Consider the following 24,208-nt stretch of genomic DNA (forward strand, 5'->3'; position numbering starts at 1 on the left):
GTCATTCAGTTGAAGGTTGTTAAGTTTCCACGAGACTGTAAAGTTTTTTCTGTTTTGTATTATTATTGAATTGTAACTTTAACCCATGGTGATCTGATAAGATACAGAGTTTATTCCCTTTTTTTTGCATCTGTTGAGATTTGGTTTGTGACTGAGTATGTGGTCAGTTTCAGAGAAGGTTTCATGAGGTACTGAGAAGAAGATATATTCATCTGTGTTTGTGTGAAATACTCTGTAGTGTCTGCTAAGTCCATTTGACTCATAATATCTGTTAGTTCATTTATTTCTCTATTAAGTCTCTGTCTGACAGACCTGTCCATTGGTGAGAGTGGAGCATTGAAGTCTTCTACTATTACTGTGTGGGATTTGATGTGCACTTTAAGCTTTAGTAATGTTTCTTTTATAAATGTGTGTGCCTTTGTATTTGGGACATAGATATTCAGAACTGAGACTTCATCCTGATGAATTTTTCCTCTGGTGAATATTAAATGTCCTTCTCCATATCTTCTCATTAATTTAATTTAGTTTTTAATTTTATTTTTTATTCTGTTTAACTACCATCTACCATTCCCTGTCCCTCCCCTAATCCCACTCCCCCACATCCCCCATGTACTCCTCAGAAAGGATAAGGTCTCCTATGGGGAGTCAACAAGGCCTGGCACATTCAGTTATGGCAGGACCATGACGATCTAACTCCCTTCTTCAAGGCTAAGCAAGGCACCCCACCAAATGGAACTGCCTTCAAAAAGCCAGCTCATGCACCAGGGAAAGATCCTGGTCCCCTTGCTGGGGTTCCACAAAAAGACCAGGCTATAAAAAGTCACCCTAATCTTGGTTCAGTCTCATACAGGCTCCTCAGCTGTCAGTCTAGTGTCAGTAAGCTCTCAGAAATTCAGGTCATATGTCTTTTTGTTTTTCTCCACATTTTCACCAATCCCTCATCTGACATAGGGCTGACTCCTAAATATATAAAGAACTCAAGACAATAGACATAGAAATACCAAATAATCCATTCAAAAATGAGATACAGATATAAATAGAGAATTCTCAACAGAAGAATCTCAAATGTTTAAAAGACATTTAAGGAATTGTTCAGTATCCTTAGTTATAAGGGAAATGTAAATCAAAATGACTCTGAGATACCATCTTATACCTGTCAGAATGTCTAAGATCAAAATCACTGAGAACAACTAATGCTTGAGAGGATATCGAGTAAGGGGAACACTTTTGATTAATTTTAGTTTGAAGTCTATTTTGTCAGATATTACAAATATATCTGATATATATCAGATAGCTACACCTGCTTATTTCTTATGTCCATTTGATTGGAAATCTTTTCCCAACTATTAACTCAAAGTAATGTCTGTCTTTGAGGTTGAGGTGTGTTTCTTGTATACCTCAGAAGGATGGATCCTGTTTTCATATCCATTCTCTTAGTCTGTGTCTTTTTATAGGTGAATTGAGTCCATTGATATTAAGAGATATTAATTTCCAGTTATTGTTAATTTCTGGGTTTTTTTTTCATTGGTAGTGTTTGTGTGTTTCCTTTCTTTGGGCTTTCCTGGTGTGAGGTTATTTGTTGCCTGTGTTTTTGTGGTTTCAGTTAGCTTCCTTAGGCTATAGTTTTCCTTCTAGTACTTTCTATAGAGCTGGATTTGTGGATAAGTATTGTTTAAATCTAGTTTTCTCATGGAATATCTTGTTTTCTCCATAGATGGTGATTGAAAGCTTTTCTGGGTATAGTAGTCTGGGCTTGCATCCGTGGTCTCTCAATGTCTTTCTTATTTGTTTAATGATGTTTGTCTATTTTCAGCTTGAGTTTGGAATTGTTAATGAGATATACAGAATTTTATTCTTTCAGGCTATGGTTTGATATTTTACTTTCTTTTCATTTTCTTATTTCTTATTATCTTGTTTTGAACAGAACATTTAATTATTTTCTCACTTTTGCTGTTAACCTTTTTTTAGTGTGATTTGTTTTTCTCTAGATAGTGCTTTCATTTCATGACATAGATTTTGATATAGAGATAACAGTTTCAATGTATTCCATAGATTATCATATTTAGTGATTTTATTATAATTTTAAATAAATTATATAATTTCAGATTGTGTTTCTTTTTTCACATGAATGGGCACACATATGCAGTACAATAGTATGTGGAGCCAATACACTCATTCACATCTAAGAGTAAAATTATTAAATCTAAAAATTTAAAGGAAATTAAAAATTTCAGATTAAATAATTCCTTTTAAAAATGGCATTTGAATATTTAGGGCAAATTCAGCATTTTTTGTGATTGTTCTAATTCACTCTCTAATAGTATCAATCCTTTGTATTTCTCTCTTTGTTCCCTGCAAAGTTTTGAGATGTCACAAGTATGACAGAGAACTTGATATATTCTCCGGATGGAGTGTGTTATTTTTCCATTACACATTTTACCATTGCTGTTTATCAGTACTACTATTTTCTTTTTGAACTGATACAAAAGAGGAGATTTTGGGCAAAATATCTATGAAAGCAAACAATACTTTCAGAAAGTTGGTTGCTATGATATGTGTTGCTTCTAATCATGTGAATTACTCACAAAATTGTATGTGTATGTATTTTAAGAAAGTACGTGATGAGGGCTGGAAAGGTCACTCAGTGACTAAGAGATTTTATTCTTTTGCATATATACATAAAGGCCAAACTATTCATAATCATAAAATAATAAAAAATAAAGTCTAAAGATCACAAAATTTCTTGTGAGTAATCCAGTACCTTGGTTCACATGGGAATACAAGGGAATACTGCATCTCTAAGTTTCATCAATAGAAGTATAGTATTTAGTCAAGAATTTGATGGTCTTATTATTATGAATATATTTCCTTATTATTATGTCTGGCTTGTTTATAATGTCAGCACTTAGTGGCAAGACTCAACATATTTTGAATATATCCTTTAAGTGACATCATGTATTTTACAGTATTGAGGATATGTTGGAATGTGTACCCTTTCTGTTACTATTCTAAATTGTTTTATGTTTTCTGATATCACTTAAATTCTCACAAATAATATTTTTATGGACATATGGTATTTGTTGAATGCTGAACATTTAAATTGTTTGAAGATTTGATTTTACAAATAATTCTGTGATTAAAACCTCGGTGCACACATCTTTGGACAGATTTTGGATGGTTCCTCCAGGTTAAATCTCTAGATCAACATATTAAATAACAATTAAATGTATTATCATATGCCTTTGCCTGTTTATAACTTCATTAGCAGAGTCTAAGGACTAACACACTATGATTTCTGATGCTGTCTGTTATTAAACTAGTAAAAACAAAACTGTGCTTTGATATCATCAAACAATACAATTTTTATATTACTAAAGAATATAAACATTTTTCCATTTTCTCATTATTTGAGTATCATTACAGAATTAGCATTTCAAGTAATGAATTTCCTTGTTGATTTACAGCTTTTTATGGATGTATTAACAGATTTCTCAAATTTTTTGAAAAAATTTTACCTCTCAAAATTTGTGTTCATAATGTTTTTAGTGGAAATAGCTAGTTTCCATATGTTCATACTGACCCATTTCTTACTATTTAATCACATATGAATGAATAAATTTCTCTAATTGTCATGATGTGCTATTATTCTCTGCGGTGACAGGCTTGTGAGACGATGTCTCTGCTCAAGCAACTCTGGCCAGAAGGCTCTGACATCCGACGAGCCCTTTGTGTCACTTCATGTTCCCTCTTCTTGGAAATGTACCACTGCTTCTTAGACAACAGAGAGAAGAAAGCCTCCAAGCAGACGTGCGAAGACAAACAGGTGCGGTTGCTGCACTGGGATGCACTTGTGCTTACGTATTTTATTGTTTTCACCAACCATTTCCCCACGTGGTACTGGGGTTCTCTCTTGTTTATATAAACAGCAGAAATAGGAGAATCCCTGCAATTCATGTCATAAAGGAATATGTTGTTCCATGACTTAGTGTGTTACCCACAGGTGCTTAGCATAAGACATATGTAACCTTCATCACCCGCAGACAGGCAAAGAAAAAACAACCTGCTATGCTACTGTGCTTTGGGCTTTTTCTGAGCACAGTTCATGAAATGCTCAGGAAAGCATTGTTATTTCTATTCCACTATTAAAGCACAGACTTTCGGTTTTTGGGAGTAACAGTCCTCCAACCCAAGGTGCTAAATAATAATGTAGTTTGGATTAAGGTTTATTTTATACAGATTTCTCAGTGACTTTAAAAGATAGGCTCACACAGTGGTACTCTACTGGCTGGGGAGAGACTATTCTTCTTAGTTTTCTTTATTGCAGGAAATGTCAAGAATCTGGTGGCCAGTTGAGATTTAGCTATAACCAAACAGTCATATCTCCATATATGTTCTAATGCGCACAAAGGTATACACATGTGCACATACCATTTTGTATGTACTCTAGTACTATGGAGTCTCAGCTAATGAATCCTATCAACTTTCTAGATTTCAGAAATAAACAAGAGCTAGTTTTAATATTTTGCTTTGCAGTATCTCCTTAAATGTAATTTTTAATGAAATCTTTTAAAATGATTATATGTTTAAATTTAGTTCATCTCTAAGTTATGATAGTAAGTCAAAATTTTCTCCCTGGAACTTCTAAACATTAAACACTCTCTGGCATCCTAGGAGCATCCCATTGAAGTCTCCTTGCTCCCCCAACAAGACAAAATATTTGCCAATAACAATGATTGTCTGGTCTCATGATGCTAAGCATATCTACTTCTTTACCTCTGTTCTCATCGTGCAGTTACAGACTTTAGCTACATTGCCACCCTGTTGTCCCCATGGAGGCCGTCCACAATATTGCCTTCAGAGTAGATTGTTAAGACAGAAGAGAGAATGTAGCTCTATCCACTCAAGGTCCTATAGAACCTCCTGTTGACCACCTGGTTTATTACTTTAAACCTGGAGTCCCTGAAAATACTGAACCATACCTTACACCACTTTTGCAAAGCTAGAAGCTTCTCCCCCCCCCCCATCTCAAACGTGTTTAAACACAGCCTAGTTTCTAGGTTTGTACTGTCTCAGAAATGGAGAAATTGTAAATGTGGAATTCCCAAATAGAAAGGTTAGCTACAAAGTTTGTGCTTCTGCAGATTGAGTGTGTAGTCTCCAGCCTGCTGTTCTCTACTCACCTTCTTTACTTCCTACAGGAACAAGGTAGTTGTTTAACCCTGAAGGACGTAGAAGACTTCTGTAAGCTCCATTGCCTCAGTGTGGTTTTTCAACTCCACCTACCTCTTTCCCAGAGAGCCTGCTCAAGATTCATCACTTCTGGTTGGACTGAGGACCTCAAGACTGTCTTTAAAATGGTACATATACTTACCTTTCTTATACGTTTGTTTTAACTACTTGATATATTAAAAACCACTTTAACCTTCAAAATAGATTTATACAGGGTGGTGGTAAAGTTTGGAGTCTTCAAAGATCATCTTGTTTAAATCATTCAGTTTACTAGTTGTAACAATCATTACATAATATGATTGTTATTAAAAACAACCATCATGGTTTGCATCCAAGCCAAAAAGGAACTTTTTGAAATTTTCCTTCTTAAAATTCTTATCAGTGTCAGGATTTGAGTCATTAACGAGGAAGTTCCTGGTGACCACTACCTTCTGTGTTTAGAAAGAGCTGAAGAAACGGATGCAAGGCTTTATTGTTTTTTCTCATGATAGATTATTGATACAGAGATTTTGGAGACCTTAGAAAACGAGAAAGCAAAAATGTATCCAGAGTCTTCTGTGCAAATTAGTGTTAGACTCTGTTAGTAATCCAGTTATTATCTTCATTTTAAACGAACAGATATTTCTGTATTCATAACATAGAAAGTATCCATATACAACTTTTTCTTTTCACATTTTTCTACTTTCTTTCCAATATTGGATGATATCATCTTTAATGACTACTAATTGTATCTTCATATATATGCAGTATATGTTTACATAAATAAATACCATATATATTTCTATATATATGTTTATATATATATATATGTTAGCCATGTATGCTTTCTTTTAGGATCCTGAGATAAACACTCAAGAAAAGTGTCTTATGCCTAATGAAATTAGGAATGTGCTCTTTTGGCATGGAGACAGAGTTAGATGAACACCCTCATCATTCCACCTTAGCTCTTTCAAACAGTTACTTCTTATAGTGAAGACACAGACTGAATGTTAACATTTACTGTGAAGGAAGAACTAGGGTTCTTTTGAAATCAATAGTGAAAAGATCTCTTAAGGTTTATGACCCAAGTCCTGAAGGATAGGTAGGTGTTAGCAGGGTGGAGAGAATGGAAATCAGATTTGGTGAGAAGGAGCATTGTGTGTGATTGTCCTAAAAGATAGCACGGCCAAGGGACTAGGGTCTACTCATTATATCAAGAACAGAAAACTACAGGGTTAGTGACGAAGCTGATATAGTGGATGGAAGACAAATCAGGATCCTGTAAGTCATGGAAGATAAGTTCATCACAGTTCACTGAGTACCTACTAAATGGTTTTAAGTAGGCAAATGGGTCTTCTTCTTCTTCTTCTTCTTCTTCTTCTTCTTCTTCTTCTTCTTCTTCTTCTTCTTCTTCTTCTTCTTCAAAAAAGAAAAGAAAATCCTGTTTTTGGCTTGAAAACAGACCACACAGTGTAGATATGAAACTGGATTTGGGGAGATAAGGGGACTATTTAGCCACCTTCTTGTTGATGATGTTAGAGACTAAGGAGCTTTTGAGCATTCTACACTATACTCTGAGTATACTTCTACAGTAGCGCTCTGAGGAGTAACTTAAGTCTACCTGGAGGCAGTGCAGCTGCATGGAGAGTGTACCTTTCTTACTCAATGAGGAATAGCATTTGCATAAGTGCCCCTGTCTCAAAGTCCAGCATGGGAGATTGAAAGGAAATTCATGGAGTGTATTGATTTGACTGTGACTGAATTAGCAATTAAGTTACAATAATTTTCTCAATAATGCTTGCATTACATTTACTATATTAGCATAATGTGATCTGGGGTTGGGATCTGTAGTTTAGGAATAGGACCCATGAGTGATGGTTCAGTTGGTAAAGCACGTGCCTTGGAAGTCTGAGAACCTAACTTTGATCTCCAATGTATAGCCATGTACAAAATCAAATCAGGCCTGGTGATGCTCACTTGTAATTCATAAGATAGTTAAATGGAAAGATCGCTTGTTGATCATGTAGTCTACTTGGTCAAGCTCCAGGCCAATGAGAGAACCTGTCACATTCACAAAGCGGGATTTACCAGGGAAAGACTCCTGAAGTCATTCTGTGGCCTCTGCACACCAGCACACACCCACACCATGTTCATATCCTTACAAAAGACTATCCAGACATATTGAATGTCTGCATGGTGAACATTCATAGCTGCTGTAATGGAATTTTTGAAGAGTTCTGTGGTGTTGTAAATACCGGATATGGTAAAGGCGGTTCTATGTAGGTTCTACAGATTCTTTTTTTTTTCTTTTATTTTTTGGTTTTTTTTTATATTTAAAAATTTCTATCTCCTCCCCTATTCCTCCCCATTCCCTCCCCTCCCCTCCACCCATACCCCCCTCCCTCCCTCTTCAGGCCAAGGAGCCATTGGGGTTCCCTACTCTATGTTAAGACCAAGGTCGTCCCAACTCCCCCCAGGTCCAGGAAGGTGATCAACCAAGCTGAGAAGGCTCCCACAGAGCCTGTCCATGCAGAAGAGGCAAAGCTCAGCGCCTTTGTCCTTGGCTTCTCAGTCAGCCTCCACCGTCGGCCACATTCAGAGAGTCTAGTTTGGTCTCATATTCCATCAGTCTCAATCCAACTGGAGTTAGTGATCTCCCGTTAGTTCTGTCCCACTGTCTCCATGGGTGAATGCACCCCTCATGGTCCTGACTTTCTTTCTCATGTTCTCTCTCCTTCTGCTCCTCATCAGGACCTTGGGAGCTCAGTCCAGTGCTCCAATGTGGGGCTCAGTCATTTTTTTTCATCTATCGCCAGGTGGAGGTTCTATGATGATATGCAAGAAATTCATCAGTATGGCTATAGGAACTGGCCTTTTCAGGCTCCCTCTCCTCAGCTGCCCAAGGAACTAGCAGGGGATGTCTCCCTGGAAACCTGGGAACCCCTCTAGAGTCAAGTCTCTTGACAACCCTCAGATGGCTCCCTAAATTAAGATATATGCTTCCCTGCTCCCATATCCACCCTTCCTGTATCCCAAGCATCCCATTCCTCTGAGCTCCCCCCATTCTCCCCTTCATGTTTTTCTCTCCCCATCTTCCCTTGGCCCCGTCTCGCCCCACCCTCAAGTTCCCAATTTTTGCCTAGCACTCGTCTCTACTTCCAATATCCAGGAGGATTACTATATCTTTTTTGGGGGGTTCACCTTCTTATTATCTTCTCAAGGATCCCAAATTTATAGGCTCGATGTCCTTTAATTATGGCTAGAAACCGAATATGAGTGAGTACATCCCATGTTCATCTTTTTGGGCCTGGGTTACCTCACTCAGAATAGTGTTTTCTATTTCCATCAATTTGCATGAAAAATTCAAGATGTCATTGTTTTTTACCACTGAGTAGTATTCTAACATGTATATATTCCAGTTTCTTCATCCAATCTTCCACTGAAGGGCATCTAGGTTGTTTCCAGGATCTGGCTATTACAAATAATGCTGCTATGAACATAGTTGAGAAAATGCTTTTGTAGTATGATTGGGCATCTCTTGGGTAGATTCCCAATAGTGGAATTGCTGGGTCCTGGGGTAGGTTGATCCCAAATTTCCTGAGAAACTGCCACACTGCTTTCCAAAGTGGTTGCACAAGTATGCATTCCCACCAGCAATGGATGAGTGTACCCGTTACCCCACAACCTCTCCAGCAAAGGGTATCATTGGTTTTTTTGGATTTTAGCCAATATGACAGGTGTGAGATGATATCTCAAAGTTGTTTTGATTTGCATTTCCCTGATAGCTAAGGAGGTTGAGCATGCCCTTAAGTGTCTTTTGGCCATTTGAACTTCTTCTGTTGAGAATTCTCTGTTCAGTTCAGTGCCCCATTATTTAATTGGATTCATTAGCATTTTAAAGTCTAGTCTCTTGAGTTCCTTATATATTTTAGAGATCAGACCTTTGTCAGTTGCAGGGTTGGTGAAGATCTTTTCCCAGTCAGTAGGCTGCCTTTGTGTTTTAGTGACAATGTCCTTTGCTTTACAGAAGCTGCTCAGCTTCAGGAGGTCTCATTTATTCAATGTTGCCCTTAATGTCTGTGCAGCTGAGGTTATACGTAGAAAACGGTCCCCTGTGCCCATTTGTTGTAGAGTACTTCCCACTTTCTCCTCTATCAAGCTCAGTGTGTTCAGATTAATATTGAGGTCTTTAATCCATTTGGACTTGAGTTTTGTGCATGGTGATAGATATGGATCTATTTTCATTCTTCTACAGGTTGACATCCAGTTATGCCAGCACCATTTGTTGAAGATGCCCTCTTTCTTCCATTGTGTACTTTTGGCTCCTTTATCAAAAATCAGGCGTTCATGGGTTTGTGGTTTAAGATCTGGGTCTTCTATACGATTCCATTGGTCGACTTCTCTGTTTTTATGCCAACACCAAGCTGTTTTCAATACTGTAGCTCTGTAATAGAGTTTGAAGTCAGGGATGGTAATGCCTCCAGAGGTACCTTTATTGTATAAGATTGTTTTGGCTATCCTGGGTTTCTTGTTTTTCCATATAAAGTTGATTATTGTCCTCTCAATGTCTGTGAAGAATTTTGATGGGACCTTGATGGGGATTGCATTGAATCTACAGATTGCTTTTGGTAGAATTGCCATTTTTACTATGTTGATCCTCCCAATCTACGAGCAGGGGAGATCCTTCCATTTTCTGGTATCCTCTTCAATTTCTTTCTTCAAAGACTTAAAGTTCTTGTCAAATAAATCCTTCACTTCCTTGGTTAGAGTTACTCCCAGATATCTTATGCTATTTGTGGCTATTGTGAAAGGTGATACTTCTCTGATTTCCCTCTCTGCTTCCTTATCCTTTGTGTATAGGAGGGTAACTGATTTTTTGGAGTTGATCTTGTAGCCTGCCACGTTACTGAAGGAGTTTATCAGCTGTAGGAGTTCTTTGGTGGAGTTTTTGGGGTCGCTTATGTACACTATCATATCATCTGCAAATAACGAAAGTTTAACCTCTTCTTTTCCAATTTGAATCCACTTGAATCCCTTATGTTTTTTTTCTCATGGTTTATTTTTTTATATTTAAAAATTTCCATTTCCTCCCCTCCTCCTCCCCCTTCCCTCCCCTCCCCTCCACCCATACCTCCCCTCCCTCCCTCTCAAGGCCAAGGAGCCATCAGGGTTCCCTACTCTATGCTAAGACCAAGGTCCTCCCAACTCCCCCCAGGTCCAGGAAGGTGATCGACCAAGCTGAGAAGGCTCCCACAGAGCCCGTCCATGCAGAAGAATCAGAGCCCAGCGCCATTGTCCTTTGCTTCTCAGTCAGCCCCTGCTGTTGGCCACATTCAGAGAGATGGGTTTGGTCGCATGATCCATCAGTCCCATTCCAACTGGAGTTGGTGATCTCCCATTAGTTCTGTCCCACCGTCTCCATGAGTGAACGCACCCCTCACGTTCCTGACTTTCTCCCTCATGTTCTCTCTCCTTCTGCTCCTCATCAGGACCTTGGGAGCTCAGTCCAGTGCTCCAATGTGGGGCTCAGTCATTTTCCCCATCTATCGCCAGATGGAGGTTCCCTCATGGTCCTGACTTTCTTTCTCATGTTCTCTCTCCTTCTGCTCCTCATCAGGACCTCGCTGAACTGAACAGAGAATTCTCAACAGAAGAAGTTCAAATGGCCAAAAGACACTTAAGGTCATGCTCAACCTCCCTAGCTATCAGGGAAATGCAAATCAAAACAACTTTGAGATATCATCTTACACCTGTCAGATTGGCTAAAATCCAAAACACCAATAATAACCTTTGCTGGAGAGGTGTGGGGTAAGGGGTACACTCATCCATTGCTGGTGGGAATGCACACTTGTGCAACCACTTTGGACAGCAGTGTGGCGGTTTCTCAGGAAATTCGGGATCAACCTACCCCAGGACCCAGCAATTCCACTATTGGGAATCTACCCAAGAGATGCCCAATCATACAACAAAAGCATATGCTTATCTATGTTCATAGCAGCATTATTTGTAATAGCCAGATCCTGGAAACAACCTAGATGCCCTTCAGTGGAAGAATGGATAAAGAAACTGTGATTCCCTAATGTTGTCTTATTGCTATTGCTAGAACTTCAAGCACTATATTGAAGAGATAAGGAGAGAGTGGACAGCCTTGTCGTGTTCCTGAATTTAGTGGGATACCCTTGAGTTTCTTTACATTTAATTTGATGTTAGCTGTTGGCTTGCTGTAAATATCTTTTATTATATTTAGGAATGACCCTTGTATATCTAATCTCTCCAACACCTTTATCATAAAAGGGTGCTGAATTTTGTCAAATGCTTTTTCAGCATCTAATGAGATGACCATATGATTTTTTTCCTTCAGTTTATTTATATGATGGATTACATTGATAGATTTTTGTATGTTGAACCAGCCCTGCATCTCTGGGATGAAGCTTACTTGATCGTAGTGGATAATTTTTCTAATGTGTTCTTGGATTCGGTTTGCCAGTATTTTATTGAGAATTTTTGCGTCAATGTTCATGAGTGAGATTGGCCTGTAATTCTCTTTCTTGCTTGAGTCTTTGTGTGGTTTAGGTATCAGGGTAACTGTAGCTTCATAGAAGGAATTTGGCAGTGACTCTTGTGTTTCTATATTATGAAATACCTTAAGGAGTATAGGTATTAGGTCTTCTTGGAAGTTCTGGTAGAATTCTGCATTGAAACCATCTAGTCTGGGCTCTTTTTGGTAGGGAGGTTACTGATAACAGTTTCTAATTCTTCGTGACTAACAGGACTATTTAGAGCATTTACCTGGTCCTGGTTTAACTTTGGTATATGGTATTTATCTAAAAAACTGTCCATTTCTTTTACATTTTCCAATTTTGTGGCAAACAGGCTTTTGTAGTAAGATCTAATGATTCTCTGAATTTCCTCTGTGTCTGTGGTTATGTTCCCCTTTTCATTTCTGATCTTATTAATTTGCGTGTTCTCCCTCTGCCGTTTGATTAGTTTGGCTAAGGGTTTGTCAATCTTGTTGATTTTCTCCAAGAGCCAGCTTTTTGTTTCATTGATTCTTTGGATTGTTTTCTGTGTTTCTATTTTGTTGATTTCTGCCCTTAGTTTGATTATTTCCAGTCTTCTATTTCTCCTAGGTGAGTCTGCTTCTTTTTTTTCCAGAGCTTTCAGGCATGCTGTTAAGTCACCAATGAGTGCTTTCTCCGTTTTCTTTAAGTGGGCACTTAGTGCTATGAACTTTCCTCTTAGCACTGCTTTCATTGTGTCCCATAGGTTTGAGTATGTTGTGTCTTTGTTTTCATTAAATTCAAGAAAGACTTTAATTTCTTTCTTTATTTCTTCCTTGACCCAGGTGTGGGTCAGTAGTTGACTGTTCAGTTTCCATGAGTTTGTGGGCTTTCTGGGGGTAGCATTGTTGTTGAATTCTAATTTTAATCCATGGTGATCCGATAAGACACAGGTGGTTAATAATATTTTTTTGTAACTGTGGAAGTTTGCTTTGTTACCAAGTATATGGTCAATTTTCGAAAAGGTTCCATGAGCCACAGAGAAGAAGGTAAAATCATTCCTATTTGGGTGGAATGTTCTATAGATGTCTGTTAAGTCCATTTGGTTCATTACCTCCATTAAGTCTTTCAATTCTCTGTTAGGTTTCTGTCTGATTGACCTGTCCATTGGTGAGAGAGGAGTGTTGAAGTCTCCAACTATTAGTGTGTGTGGTTTGATGGCTGCCTTGAGTTCTAGAAGTGTTTCTTTTACATAAGTGGGAGATTTTATATTAGGGGCATAGATATTCAGTATTGAGACTTCATTCTGAAGGATTTTTCCTGTTATGAGTATAAAGTGTCCCTTTCCATCTCTTTTGATTGATTTTAGTTTGAAGTCAACTTTGTTAGAAATTAGTATGGCCATACCGGCTTGTTTCTTAGGTCCATTTGCTTGATAAACCTTTTCCCAACCCTTTACTCTGAGTAGGTGTCTCTCTTTGTGGTTAAGGTATGTTTCTTGTAAACAGCAACATGTTGGATCCTGTTTTCGTATCCAATCTCTTAGCCTGTGCCTTTTTATAGGTGAATTGATTCCATTGATATTATGTGATATTAATTACCAGTGGTTGTTAACTCCGGTCATTTTTTTTGTAGTAGAGTTTGTGTGTTTCCCTTCTCTTAGTTGTGCTGGTAAAGGGTAGCTAGATGCCTGAGTTATTGTGGGTGTTGTTGGACTCCTTGGTTTGTGATTTTTCTTCTATTTCTTTCTGCAAGGCTGGATTTGTGGCTACGTATTGTTTAAATCTGTTTTTGTCCTGGAATATCATGTTTTCTCCATCGATGGTGAATGCAAGCTTTGCTGGGAATAGTAGTCTAGGCTTGCATCCATGTTCCCTTAGTGTCTGTAGCACATCTATCCAAGCTCTTCTGGCTTTCATGTTTCCATTGAGAAATCAGGTGTAATTCTGATAGGTTTCCCTTTATATGTTACTTGACCTTTTTCCTTTAATATCTGTTCTTTATTCTGTATGTTTTGTGTTTTGATTATTATATGGCATGGGGATGCTTTCTTTTGATCCAGTCTATTTGGTGTTCTGTAGGCTTCTTGTACCTTCATAGGAACATCCTTCTTTAGGTTGGGGAAGTTTTCTTCTATAATTTTGTTGAATATGTTTTCTGGGCCTTTGAGTTGTAATTCTTCTCCTTCTTTTACCCCAATTATTCTTAGGTTTGGTCTTTTCATGGTGTCCCAGATTTCCTGGATGTTTTGTGTTAAGAATTTGTTAGATTTGTTTAGTTCTTTAATCTGTGAATTTATTTCCTCTATAGTATCTTCAGAGTCCAAGATTCTTTCTTCCATCTCTTGTATTCGGTTGGAAATACTTGTCTCTGAAGTTTCTGTTCGTTTACTCAGAGTTTCCATTTCCAGTCTTCCCTCAGCTTGTGTTTTCTTCATTACCTCCATTTCATTTATCAGGTCTTGTACTGTTTCCCTTACCTGTTTGATTGCTTTTTCTTGTTTTTCTTGGGTATCTTTGAGAGATTTATTTTTTCATCTACCTTTTTGTTTGTCATCTCCATTTCTTTATGGCAGTTTTTTACCTCCTGTTTAAGGTCCTCTATTATTTTCATAAAGTACTATTTAAGGTCTGTTTCTTCTATATCTTCTGGGGTAGGGTGTTCAATTCTTGTTGTTTTGGGATGTCTGGATTCTGGTGATGTCATATTGCCTTTCATGTGTTGGAGGAGTTCTTGCATTGCCACCTGCCCATCTCTTCCTTCAAATGGAGCCAGGAGGCACTTGGTGTCCTAGAACAATCTTTGCTGTGACTGAATCTGGATGGATCTCCCCAGGGCCAGAGCAGGACCTATTCCTTGAGACACAATCTAAAGAAGCCCGCACTCCCTTGCATGAATCCTCAGACCTGCATGGAGGCCAGAGTCTGACCCCTTTGGGTGGATGGCCTTAGTACAAGAGCAGGACACCTGAAAACACTAGGGAAGGCAGTTCTCCAGATTCTTGAGAGAAAGTTCTTTATCCTAAACCTCATAGGAGGACATTCTTTTAGGTGTTTAGTTAGAGCCTAAGGGTAGCAGGCTCTGTGTGAAAGAGAATGCTTTAATATGGGTCATTTCAGGTTAATATATTAAATCTATTGGTATCTGCAATTAAAATAATCATTGCGGCACAAGTAATGTGCTTTGACTTTTATTATTAATTTATTTCTCAGTTATATAAAATTATTGTGTCACCTTTATGTAGCTCAAGTCTGGTCCACAAATGGGAGCTGGTGTGAATGTAGTAGGTGTGATACAGACTTGAATGGAAGCCTCCCTTGCACAACTGTTAGCAGTGAAGAATTTTTGACAATTTTTAATATACAAGGAAGTGCTTTCAGTTAGAAAACATTATTAAAAATTCTGGAAATATTTTTGGTTGTGAGCCTAGCCTTTAACGGCTGAGCCATCTCTCCAGCCCAGTTGGAATGGGACTGATGGAACAGGGGACCAAACCGGACTCTCTGAATGTGGCTGACGGTGGAGGAGGACTGACAAACCAAGGACAACAGCGATGAGCATGAACTCTACAGCATGGTCGGGCTCACTGTGAGCCTTTTCAGTTTGGTTGCTCACCTTCCTGGACTTAGGGGGAGCTGGGAGGACCTTGGACTTAACATAGTGAAGGGAACCCTGATGGCTCTTTGGCTTGGAGAGGGGCAGAGTGGGGGTATGGGTGGAAGGGAGGGGAGGGAAGGGGAAGGAGGAGGGGAGGAGATGGAAATTTTTAATAAAAAAATGAGAAAAAAAAATCTGGAAATATTTGGCAATGTTCTAAGATGGCTTGGCAGGATGTACCTGATAATTTTAGCTGATTAGAAACAGTAGGTTCATTCTCCTCTTTATGTTGGGAAGCATTAAGTTTTAATACTAAGGCAAAGAGAATGAAGAAACCTTATTTGGTAGCCTCTCACTTTAAATCTGTAAACCATACCATTGAGGAAGACTCATGTCTACTGTGGCCAGAGATAAGTGCTGTTTGTGCAGACATTCTGTCTGTGTTTTGATGGAACATCACTGTGCAGCCTTAAGTTGGTGGATTTTTTTTTTTTGTTTTTGAGACAAGATATAAATGTGTAACCCAGCTTGGTTAGAGACTGTATAGCATAGACTGACCTTAATCTTGCAAGCATCCTCCTGCCTTAGCCTCCCATGTGCTGGGATTACATGGGAGTTTTATTCATTTTTGATTCAGTTTTCATTTTATATAATGCTTCAATTTTTAAGGAATAACATAATCCTTATTTAGCCTAAGTGTATTTACATACTAATGAGAATTCGGATAGTCTTCTCATTTGCCTTTCACTTGGATTATAGATGCGTATGGAGTCATTCTACATATTACTTTGGACATGTAAGCTGCCAACAACTTCTTTTTTAATTCCAGAAAAAGTGGTGCGAGTATTTCATCTTAAGTAATGTGCACATGTTTGAATTTTGGAGTTTGGATTTACTTCACCTTTCTGATTTACGTGATGAGCCTTTGTTGAAGAATATTGCTTTTTACTATGAAAATGAAAATGCAGAAGGTATCAGATTACTATCTAATACACATCACCTTCCTTTAGAGAGGAAAGCTCGTGAAGAATTTCAAGCTTCAAAACCTTTCCTAAATGTCTATTGTATAAATAGTAATTATTTTCCAGTATCCCAGTCTTTGTTTATAATTTTTATTTGTGGCAATAAAAATGAATATAACTATTCAAAAAATAATTTTCAGTTTATTATTACTCAATAATTATTTTGTTAAAAGCATGTGTTCCTGTGTTTGACAGTTCATAACAGTTTGTTTCATGCATGGCATGTAATGTTTATTTATGAAATCGCTCATGAATAGAAACATTTCACTTTATTAGATATTTAGAGATTTTAAGTTTTTCTAAGAGATAATCTTTATACTTTCTTATGTAATTTGTTTTTGGTTAGAATATTTTCCTTGTGTTTTTATAGTCAAAGTAAAAAAACACATTTTGAGAGAAATGTGCTTGAGTGAGTAGTATAGAAATGTCTTTGACATCAAGATTTTGTCCTGTCATATTTTAGGAATTGGAATAAATTAGCTACTTTGAAAATAATAATTCTTTGCTAATTTTTTATTTTAGTTTTATTCAGTGTTATTGGTTACAAAGCTATATGTGCTATAATATTTTTATCATGTTAAAATAATTAAATCTCTGCTGTTGGTTATCATTAGTTAAGGCATTAATTTTACATATTAAGTTGTCAAGTAGAAAGACAAGATCAGTTTTAATATGTGCCATGACATTGTCTACAGCTGTGATCATTTTCATTTAGATTCAGTGGGAAGCTCACTGAAAATTCCACTGTTAGCTTCATATTTCAGAGTCTAGTGACTTAATGATGTTAGTGCTTTTAAGCATATGTCAGTGCTTCTAAATTTTAATTAAATTTAATTAATTTTAATTTAATTTAGTGTAATCTTAATTGTGATCCAGGCCTGGATTTGAATATAGGAGATGCTATCAAGAAGGACTATGTACATCTCTGGGACACAGTGTCAAAGTTGGTAAAAAACTTTGAAGTGGGAAATGCAATTCCTTTGAGAACAACAGAATGCCATTTTCTGAAAAAGACCCCATCACCAGTCAAAGGTAACTGATTCGTAACTTAAATTCAGGAAGAAAAAAACTTCTTTGAAACTCCAAGTAGAAATCATTTTCTAGCATTTGTGTGTTTGAATAGTTGTCATGTCCTTGTGGTGGTGTGCTTTGATTAATATTGCAAATTTATATGTTGTTTGTAATTAATGTTGCCACTTTAAAAGGTCAAACCATATGTGAATGAATTTTCTTTCTGCCAATGTGACCTTTGTCAATTAAACTTTTCAATATTCTATTACATCATGAAGACTCTTCTCCAAACAATAGAATGGGGGAAGCCTGTAAAATAACTGGGGAGGCTGAGACCCATCTACACCAGTATGGAGATTAGCGTGGTAACATATTCAGCATCTGTGTTGTATAGAAACAAAGTAAACAGTAATCTTGTGTTGGGAAGAGTATGAGATGCTCAAGAATAAAAAGGAGCCAGCAGCCATCTTAAAAAATCTTTGCCCAAATCAGTGTATTTGCCTTCTCTGTGCTGCAGATGTATAGAGTGTCTCTGGTGACAGGCTCAGGAGAAGAATCCAGAGCCAGGAGGTGATAGAACTGACAGTCTTCAGAAAACCCAATTCCATAGGAGCAAACCTCACTGTTTTCTGAAGCTTAATAAATCACTCTTGAGAATTTGGAAATTAAATTGTTAGGCCACAAGGCCCCTCTAATACAGTAAATGAAAGTGATAGGAAAGATCTGGTAAATTATTATGAGGAAAAAATTATAAACATTTTTATAGGATTATGTATCAAAGATGGATGCTGATAGAATACATGGAAGAGCCGAAGAATAACTAAGAACACAGTTAGCTGTGTGAGGGCTGCTCATTTGTTCCTGGGTGCTTAGACCCAAAATAATCACACAGAAACCATGTTATTTGCAATACTGTTTGGTCAATAGCTTAAGCATATTTCTAGCTAACTCATATCCTAAACTAACCCATTTCCATTAGTCTGTGTATTGCTATGTCGGTGTGACTTACAGGGTAAAATTCAGTCCAGCATCTGTCTCTGGTGGTGCTCCATGGCTTCTCTCTGACTCTGCCTATCCTCTCTTTCTATATATATATCTCTTCCAGCCTGGCTATGTTCTTTAAGCCATTGGCTGAAAGCAGCTTCTTTATTAACCAATGAAAACAGCTCATATACATGACTTCTCACGCCATTTCCTCTTCTCTGTTTAAATAGAAAGGAAGGTTTTAATTTTAACATAGTAAAATTACATATAACAAGCAAGAATTATAATTACAATATTTATATCTACTTTATCATTTATTATAACTAAGGAAAATTATAACTATAACTATCTCTTCTTCAACTCCATCAAAAACCCAAGAAGGATATAATATTGTGTGCCAATCTGTTGTAAGAGGCTGATTGTTTATTTCCCAGCTGCTCAGACTCCCAAAGTAATTATACAGAAACTATATTATTTAAATCACTGCTTGGCCAATTACTTAAGTGTAATTCTTAGGTAGTTCTTGTATCTTTGGTTAACATATTTCTATTATTTTATACATTATCATGAAGTTCGTGGTCTACGAGCAAGGTTCGAACTGATAGCTCCTGTCTTTCCCCTCTGGTGGCTACATGGTGTAGCCTGACTCTGCCTTCTTTCTCTCAGCATTCAGTTTTGTTTTCCTCACCTAGCTCAATTTTACCCTATCACAGGCCAAAATAGCTTCTTTATTAGCCAATAGTATTCACAGCATACAGAGGGGAATCCCACATTAGTTGTGGACTTAGAACTGATAACTTCCAGTTTTTTAGTCATCACAATTATTATGTTCTCTCTGAATATAATTTGAGAACATTTGAGAGAGATTAAATGTAAAATTGTAAATGAGAAAAATAATAAAAACTGTAGAAATCAAAATACTGAGTGGGGTTAAAAGCTGATTGCATATTAATAATAGGGGAGTTTGGGTTCCATAAGTAAATAGAAAAAGAGGCACACTAAGGTTGGAGACATCCCTCACAGGTAGAGTGTCCAAGCATGTGTGAGGTTATACACTCAGTTTCCTGCACAAGAAAACAGAACAGGTGAAATATACCATTATGAGAAATGACAAAAGCTAGTCACAGAAAGAAAAATTCCGTGTGATGCCATTACATTCACAGTCTAAAAATAATACATAGAAGTAGAGCAAAGTAAACAGGTAGTTATTGAGGAAGCAGTGTTAGGGATTGGGAAAATGTAGGTCAAAGGGTACACATATGGAAGATAAATATATGGAAGATAATAGGCTTGCATTTGATGTACTTGATGAGGCTACTGTAGTCTATGAGGGCTAACACTAATCATATATTACATAATATACACCAGTGATTTGGCAAACTCAACACCCCCCCCACAGAAACCTAAAAGGAAATACGTATAATATTTAATATAGTGAGCATATTAATTTTCCTGATTGTATTACTAGTTTACTCTATGTATCCCTTTGCTTTCATTATGTGAGTTTCTTCAGATAAGGTGCTATGTAGTCTGGATTAGTTTTAACATGCAACGCTGTCTGTCTGTCTATATTTCTATCTATCTATCTATCTATCTATCTATCTATCTATCTATCTGTCTGTCTATCTATCATCTATCTATTTATCATCTGTCTGTCTGTCTGTCTATCATTCTACCTACACACACACACGTATAAATGTTTCAAAATAAGTATATTAAAGTATGGTATATATTTTAAATAAATAAAAATTAAAATTCAGCAAGAAGATATTAAATGACATGGAGACTAAAAGCCAACCTTTGGTTCATTGGCAACTTGGAAAGAAAGAAGGAATTGATATGAGTGGAATCATGTTTAGAAAGTAATGACCTAACATTGACCTGAATTAATCAAGACAAATTTTATACATTTAGGATCTCAAATTAGGTATGTTAAATGCAAAAACATATTAAGCTAAAAAATATACTCCCGTGACACACAAAGGGAAACTTAAACATATAAAAGTTACAGAATATCTCATAAGATTCACAATTAACTTTCTTTCTTTCTTTTTTTAATTAAATTATATAGTTTTACAAATTTTCACCTCCTCCCTCCCTCCTCCTATTTCCCTTCCCCTCCTCCCATCCCCCCTCCTTCTCCTTCTCCAGTCCAAGGAGCAGTCAGGGTTCCCTGCCCTGTGGGAAGTCTAAGTTCCTTCCCCATCCATCCTGGTCTAGGAAGGTGAGGATCCAAACAGACTAGGTTCCCACAAAGCCAGTACATACAGTAGAATCAAACCCAGTGCCATTGTCCTTTGCTTCTCAGTCAGCCCTCCTCATTAGCCATGTTCATAGAGTCTGGTTTGATCACATGCTCCATCAGTCCCAGTCCAGTTGGCATTGGTGAGCTCCCATTAGATAAGTCCTATTGTCTCTGTGAATGGACACACCCCTCACGGTCCTGACTTCCTTGCTTATATGATCCCTCCTTCTGCTCCTCATTTGGACCTTGGGAGCTCAGTCCAGTGCTCCAATGTGGGTCTCTGTCTCTATCTCCATCCAACATCAGATGAAGGTTCTATGGTGATATGCAAGATAATCATCAGTGTGGCTATAAGAAAGGGCCAGTTCAGGCCCCTTCTCCTCAGCTGCTCAAGGAGCAAGCTGGGGACATCTCCTTGGACACCTGGGAACCCCTCTAGAGTCTGATCTCCTGCCTACCTTCAAATGGCTCCCTTAATTAAGATATATACTTCCCTGATTCCATATCCACTCTTCCTCCATCCCAACTGTCCCATTCTCCCAAGCTCTCCCCATCCTCCCCTTCTCACTTCTCTCTTCCCATCTCCCCTTACCCCCATCCTGCTCCCACCCCCAAGCTCTCAATTTTTGCCTGGCAATCTTGTCTACTTCCAATATCCAGGAGGATAACTACATGTTTTTCTTTGGGTTCACCTTCCTATCTAGCTTCTCTAGAATCATAAAATATAGGCTCAATTCTATGGCTAGAATCCACTAATGAGTGAGTACATACCACATTCATCTTTTTGGGTCTGGGTTACCTCACTCAGGATGGTGTTTTCTATTTCCATCCATTTGCATGCAAAATTCAAGATGTCATTGTTTTTTACCACTGAGTAATACTCTAATATGTATATATTCCACACTTTCTTTATCCATTCTTCCATTGAGTGGCATCTAGGTTGTTTCCTGGTTCTGGCTATTACAAATAATGTTGCTATGAACATAGTTGAACAAATGCTTTTGTAGTATGATTGGGCATCTCTTGGGTGTATTCCCAGGAGTGGTATTGCTGCGCCCTGGGGTAGGTTGATCCCAAATTTCCTGAGAAACCGCCACACTGCTTTCCAAAGTGGTTGCACAAGTGTGCATTCCCACCAGCAATGGATGAGTGTTCCCCTTACTCCATATCCTCTCCAGCAAAGGCTATCATTGGTGTTTTTGATTTTAGCCATTCTGACAGGTATAAGATGGTATCTCAAAGTTGTTTGGATTTGCATTTCCCTGATCGCTAAGGAGGTTGAGCATGACCTTAAGTGTCTTTTGGCCATTTGAATTTCTTCAGTTGAAAATTCTCTGTTCAGATCAGTACTCCATTTTTTAATTGGGTTAATTAGCATTTTAAAGTCTAGTTTCTTGAGTTCTTTATATAATTTGGAGATTAGACATTTGTCTATTGTGGGGTTGGTGAAGATCTTTTCCCAATCAGTAGGCTGCCTTTTTGTCTTAGTGACAGTGTCCTTTGCTTTACAGAAGCTGCTCAGCTTCAGGAGGTCCCATTTATTCAATGTTGCCCTTAATGTCTGTGCTGCTGGGGCTATACGTAGGAAGCGGTCTCCTGTGCCCATATGTTGTAGAGTACTTCCCACTTTCTCCTCTAACAGGTTTAGTGTGTTCAGATTGACATTGAGGTCTTTAATCCATTTGGACTTGAGTTTTGTGCATGGAGATAGATATGGATCTATTTTCATTCTTCTACAGGTTGACATCCAGTTATGCCAGCACCATTTGTTGAAGATGCTTTCTTTCCTCCATTGTATACTTTTAGCTTTTTTGTCAAAAATCAGGTGTTCATAGGTTTGTGGGTTAAAATCCGGGTCTTCTATTAGATTCCATTGGTCGACTTTTCTGTTTTTATGCCAGTACCAGGCTGTATTTCATTACTGTAGCTCTGAAATAGAGTTTGAAGTCAGGGATGGTAATGCCTCTGGAAGTACTGTAACAAGAGGGGGGGCCTTCTGGCTTTTATGGTTTCCATAGAGAAGTCAGGTGTAAGTCTGATAGGTTTACCTTTATAAGTTACTTGATCTTTTTCCTTTGCAGCTCTTAATATTCTTTTTTATTCTGTATGTTTTGTGTTTTAATTATCATATGGTGAGGGGATTTTTTTTTGATCCAGTCTATTTGGTGTTCTGTATGCTTCTTGAACCTTCATAGTAATATCTTTCTTTTGGTTGGGAAAGTGTTCTTCTATAATTTTATTATTTTCTGGACTGTTGAGCTGCAATTCTCCTTCTTCTATCCCTATTATTCTTAGGTTTGGTCATTTTATTGTGTCCAAGATTTCCTGAATGTTTTGTGATGAGAATTTGTTGGATTTGCTGTTTTCTTTGATCAGTGCATTTATTTTCTCTATGGTATCTTCAGAATCTGAGATTCTTTCTTCTATCTCTTTTATTCTATTGGTTATGCTTGTTTCTGTAGTCTCGATTTGTTTACGTAGATTTTCCATATCCAGTCAACTGTCGGTTTGTGTTTTCTTCCTTGCCTCCATTTCAGTTTTCAAGTCTTGCACTGTTTCCATTATCTGTTTGATTGTTTTTCCTTGGTTTCCTAGGAAATCATTTACGAATTTACTCAATTCTTCAAACTCTTTGTTATTCTTCTCATCCATTTCTTTAAGGGAGTTTTTCACCTCTTGTTTAAGGGACTCTATCACTTTCATAAAGTCAGTTTTTTCTACTTCTTCTTGATTAAGGTGCTCAAGTCCTCCTGTTGTAAGATTGCTGGGTCCTGGTGCTTTCATGTTGTTTTTTGGAGAATTCTTGCATTAGCGCCTGCCCATCTCTTCCTCTGACTACTCCCCTATGGGTCTTCTTTACAGGTTCAATTCTCCTTGCTGGCCAGGGAGCTCCCAGACAAAAGGCCTAACTTGCTGCAGGCAGGGTATTGAAACAAAGGAACTCCTGCCCTCCTGGTTGTGCTCACTACCAGGTCCCAGTGCCCAAACAGGCTGAGCTGGGGATTTATGTCCTCAAAGTTGGGGGAGGATGAAGGGGGAGTTCTGGGTGCAAGCTGGGATGAGATAGGAAGAGAGAGGCAGTAGCCGGGGAGGATAGCCCCTGCAGGAAGACCCACAATTAACTTTAAAGGGAGAATTAACTCTAAAGTATTAGTCAAGTGACAGATTTCTCAATAATGATAAAATTCAAAATGTTCAGAATTATATGTAATTATTAAATTATTAGGGTATGCATATTTGCAGAAAAACAAAAATGTTTTACTAATAATAATATATTTAATATTGTAATGAATTTCAGGAAAATGATTTTAGAGGAAGTATGAGGACTTAGTATACTTACATACCTACATATGTGTGTGTGTGTGTGTGTGAGTGTGTGTGTGTGTGTGTGTGTGTGTGTGTGTATTCTTGTCATCTATGACAATGAATCCCTCACGACAAAAGAACACTCGTTCAAGGAGTTTACTGTACCAGTCAGAGAGTGGATACCTACATACATACAAGTGTGTGTGTGTGTGTGTGTGTGTGTGTGTGTGCATTCTTGTGTTCTATGACAATGAATCTCACCTGACAAAAGAACACTGGTTCTAGGAGTTTACTGTAGCAGACAGAGAGTGGTTCACATTAGATTAGAGCAGGAA

General features: G+C 37.7%; 1 protein-coding gene across 1 annotated transcript in view; it reads left to right on the forward strand.

Annotated features, from left to right (window-relative positions):
• The window catches only part of LOC119805804 (probable ATP-dependent RNA helicase DDX60), a 93,856-nt gene that overhangs the window by 9,618 nt on the left and 60,030 nt on the right, over positions 1–24,208 (forward strand). The window contains exons 6-9 of the mRNA XM_038317609.1: positions 3,662–3,823; positions 5,199–5,357; positions 16,135–16,276; positions 17,204–17,359. Coding sequence (XP_038173537.1) covers positions 3,662–3,823; positions 5,199–5,357; positions 16,135–16,276; positions 17,204–17,359 — 619 coding nt within the window. The remainder of the gene's footprint in view (positions 1–3,661; positions 3,824–5,198; positions 5,358–16,134; positions 16,277–17,203; positions 17,360–24,208) is intronic.

This window comes from Arvicola amphibius, unplaced genomic scaffold, assembly GCF_903992535.2.
Source record: "Arvicola amphibius unplaced genomic scaffold, mArvAmp1.2, whole genome shotgun sequence".
Lineage (NCBI taxonomy): Eukaryota > Metazoa > Chordata > Mammalia > Rodentia > Cricetidae > Arvicola > Arvicola amphibius.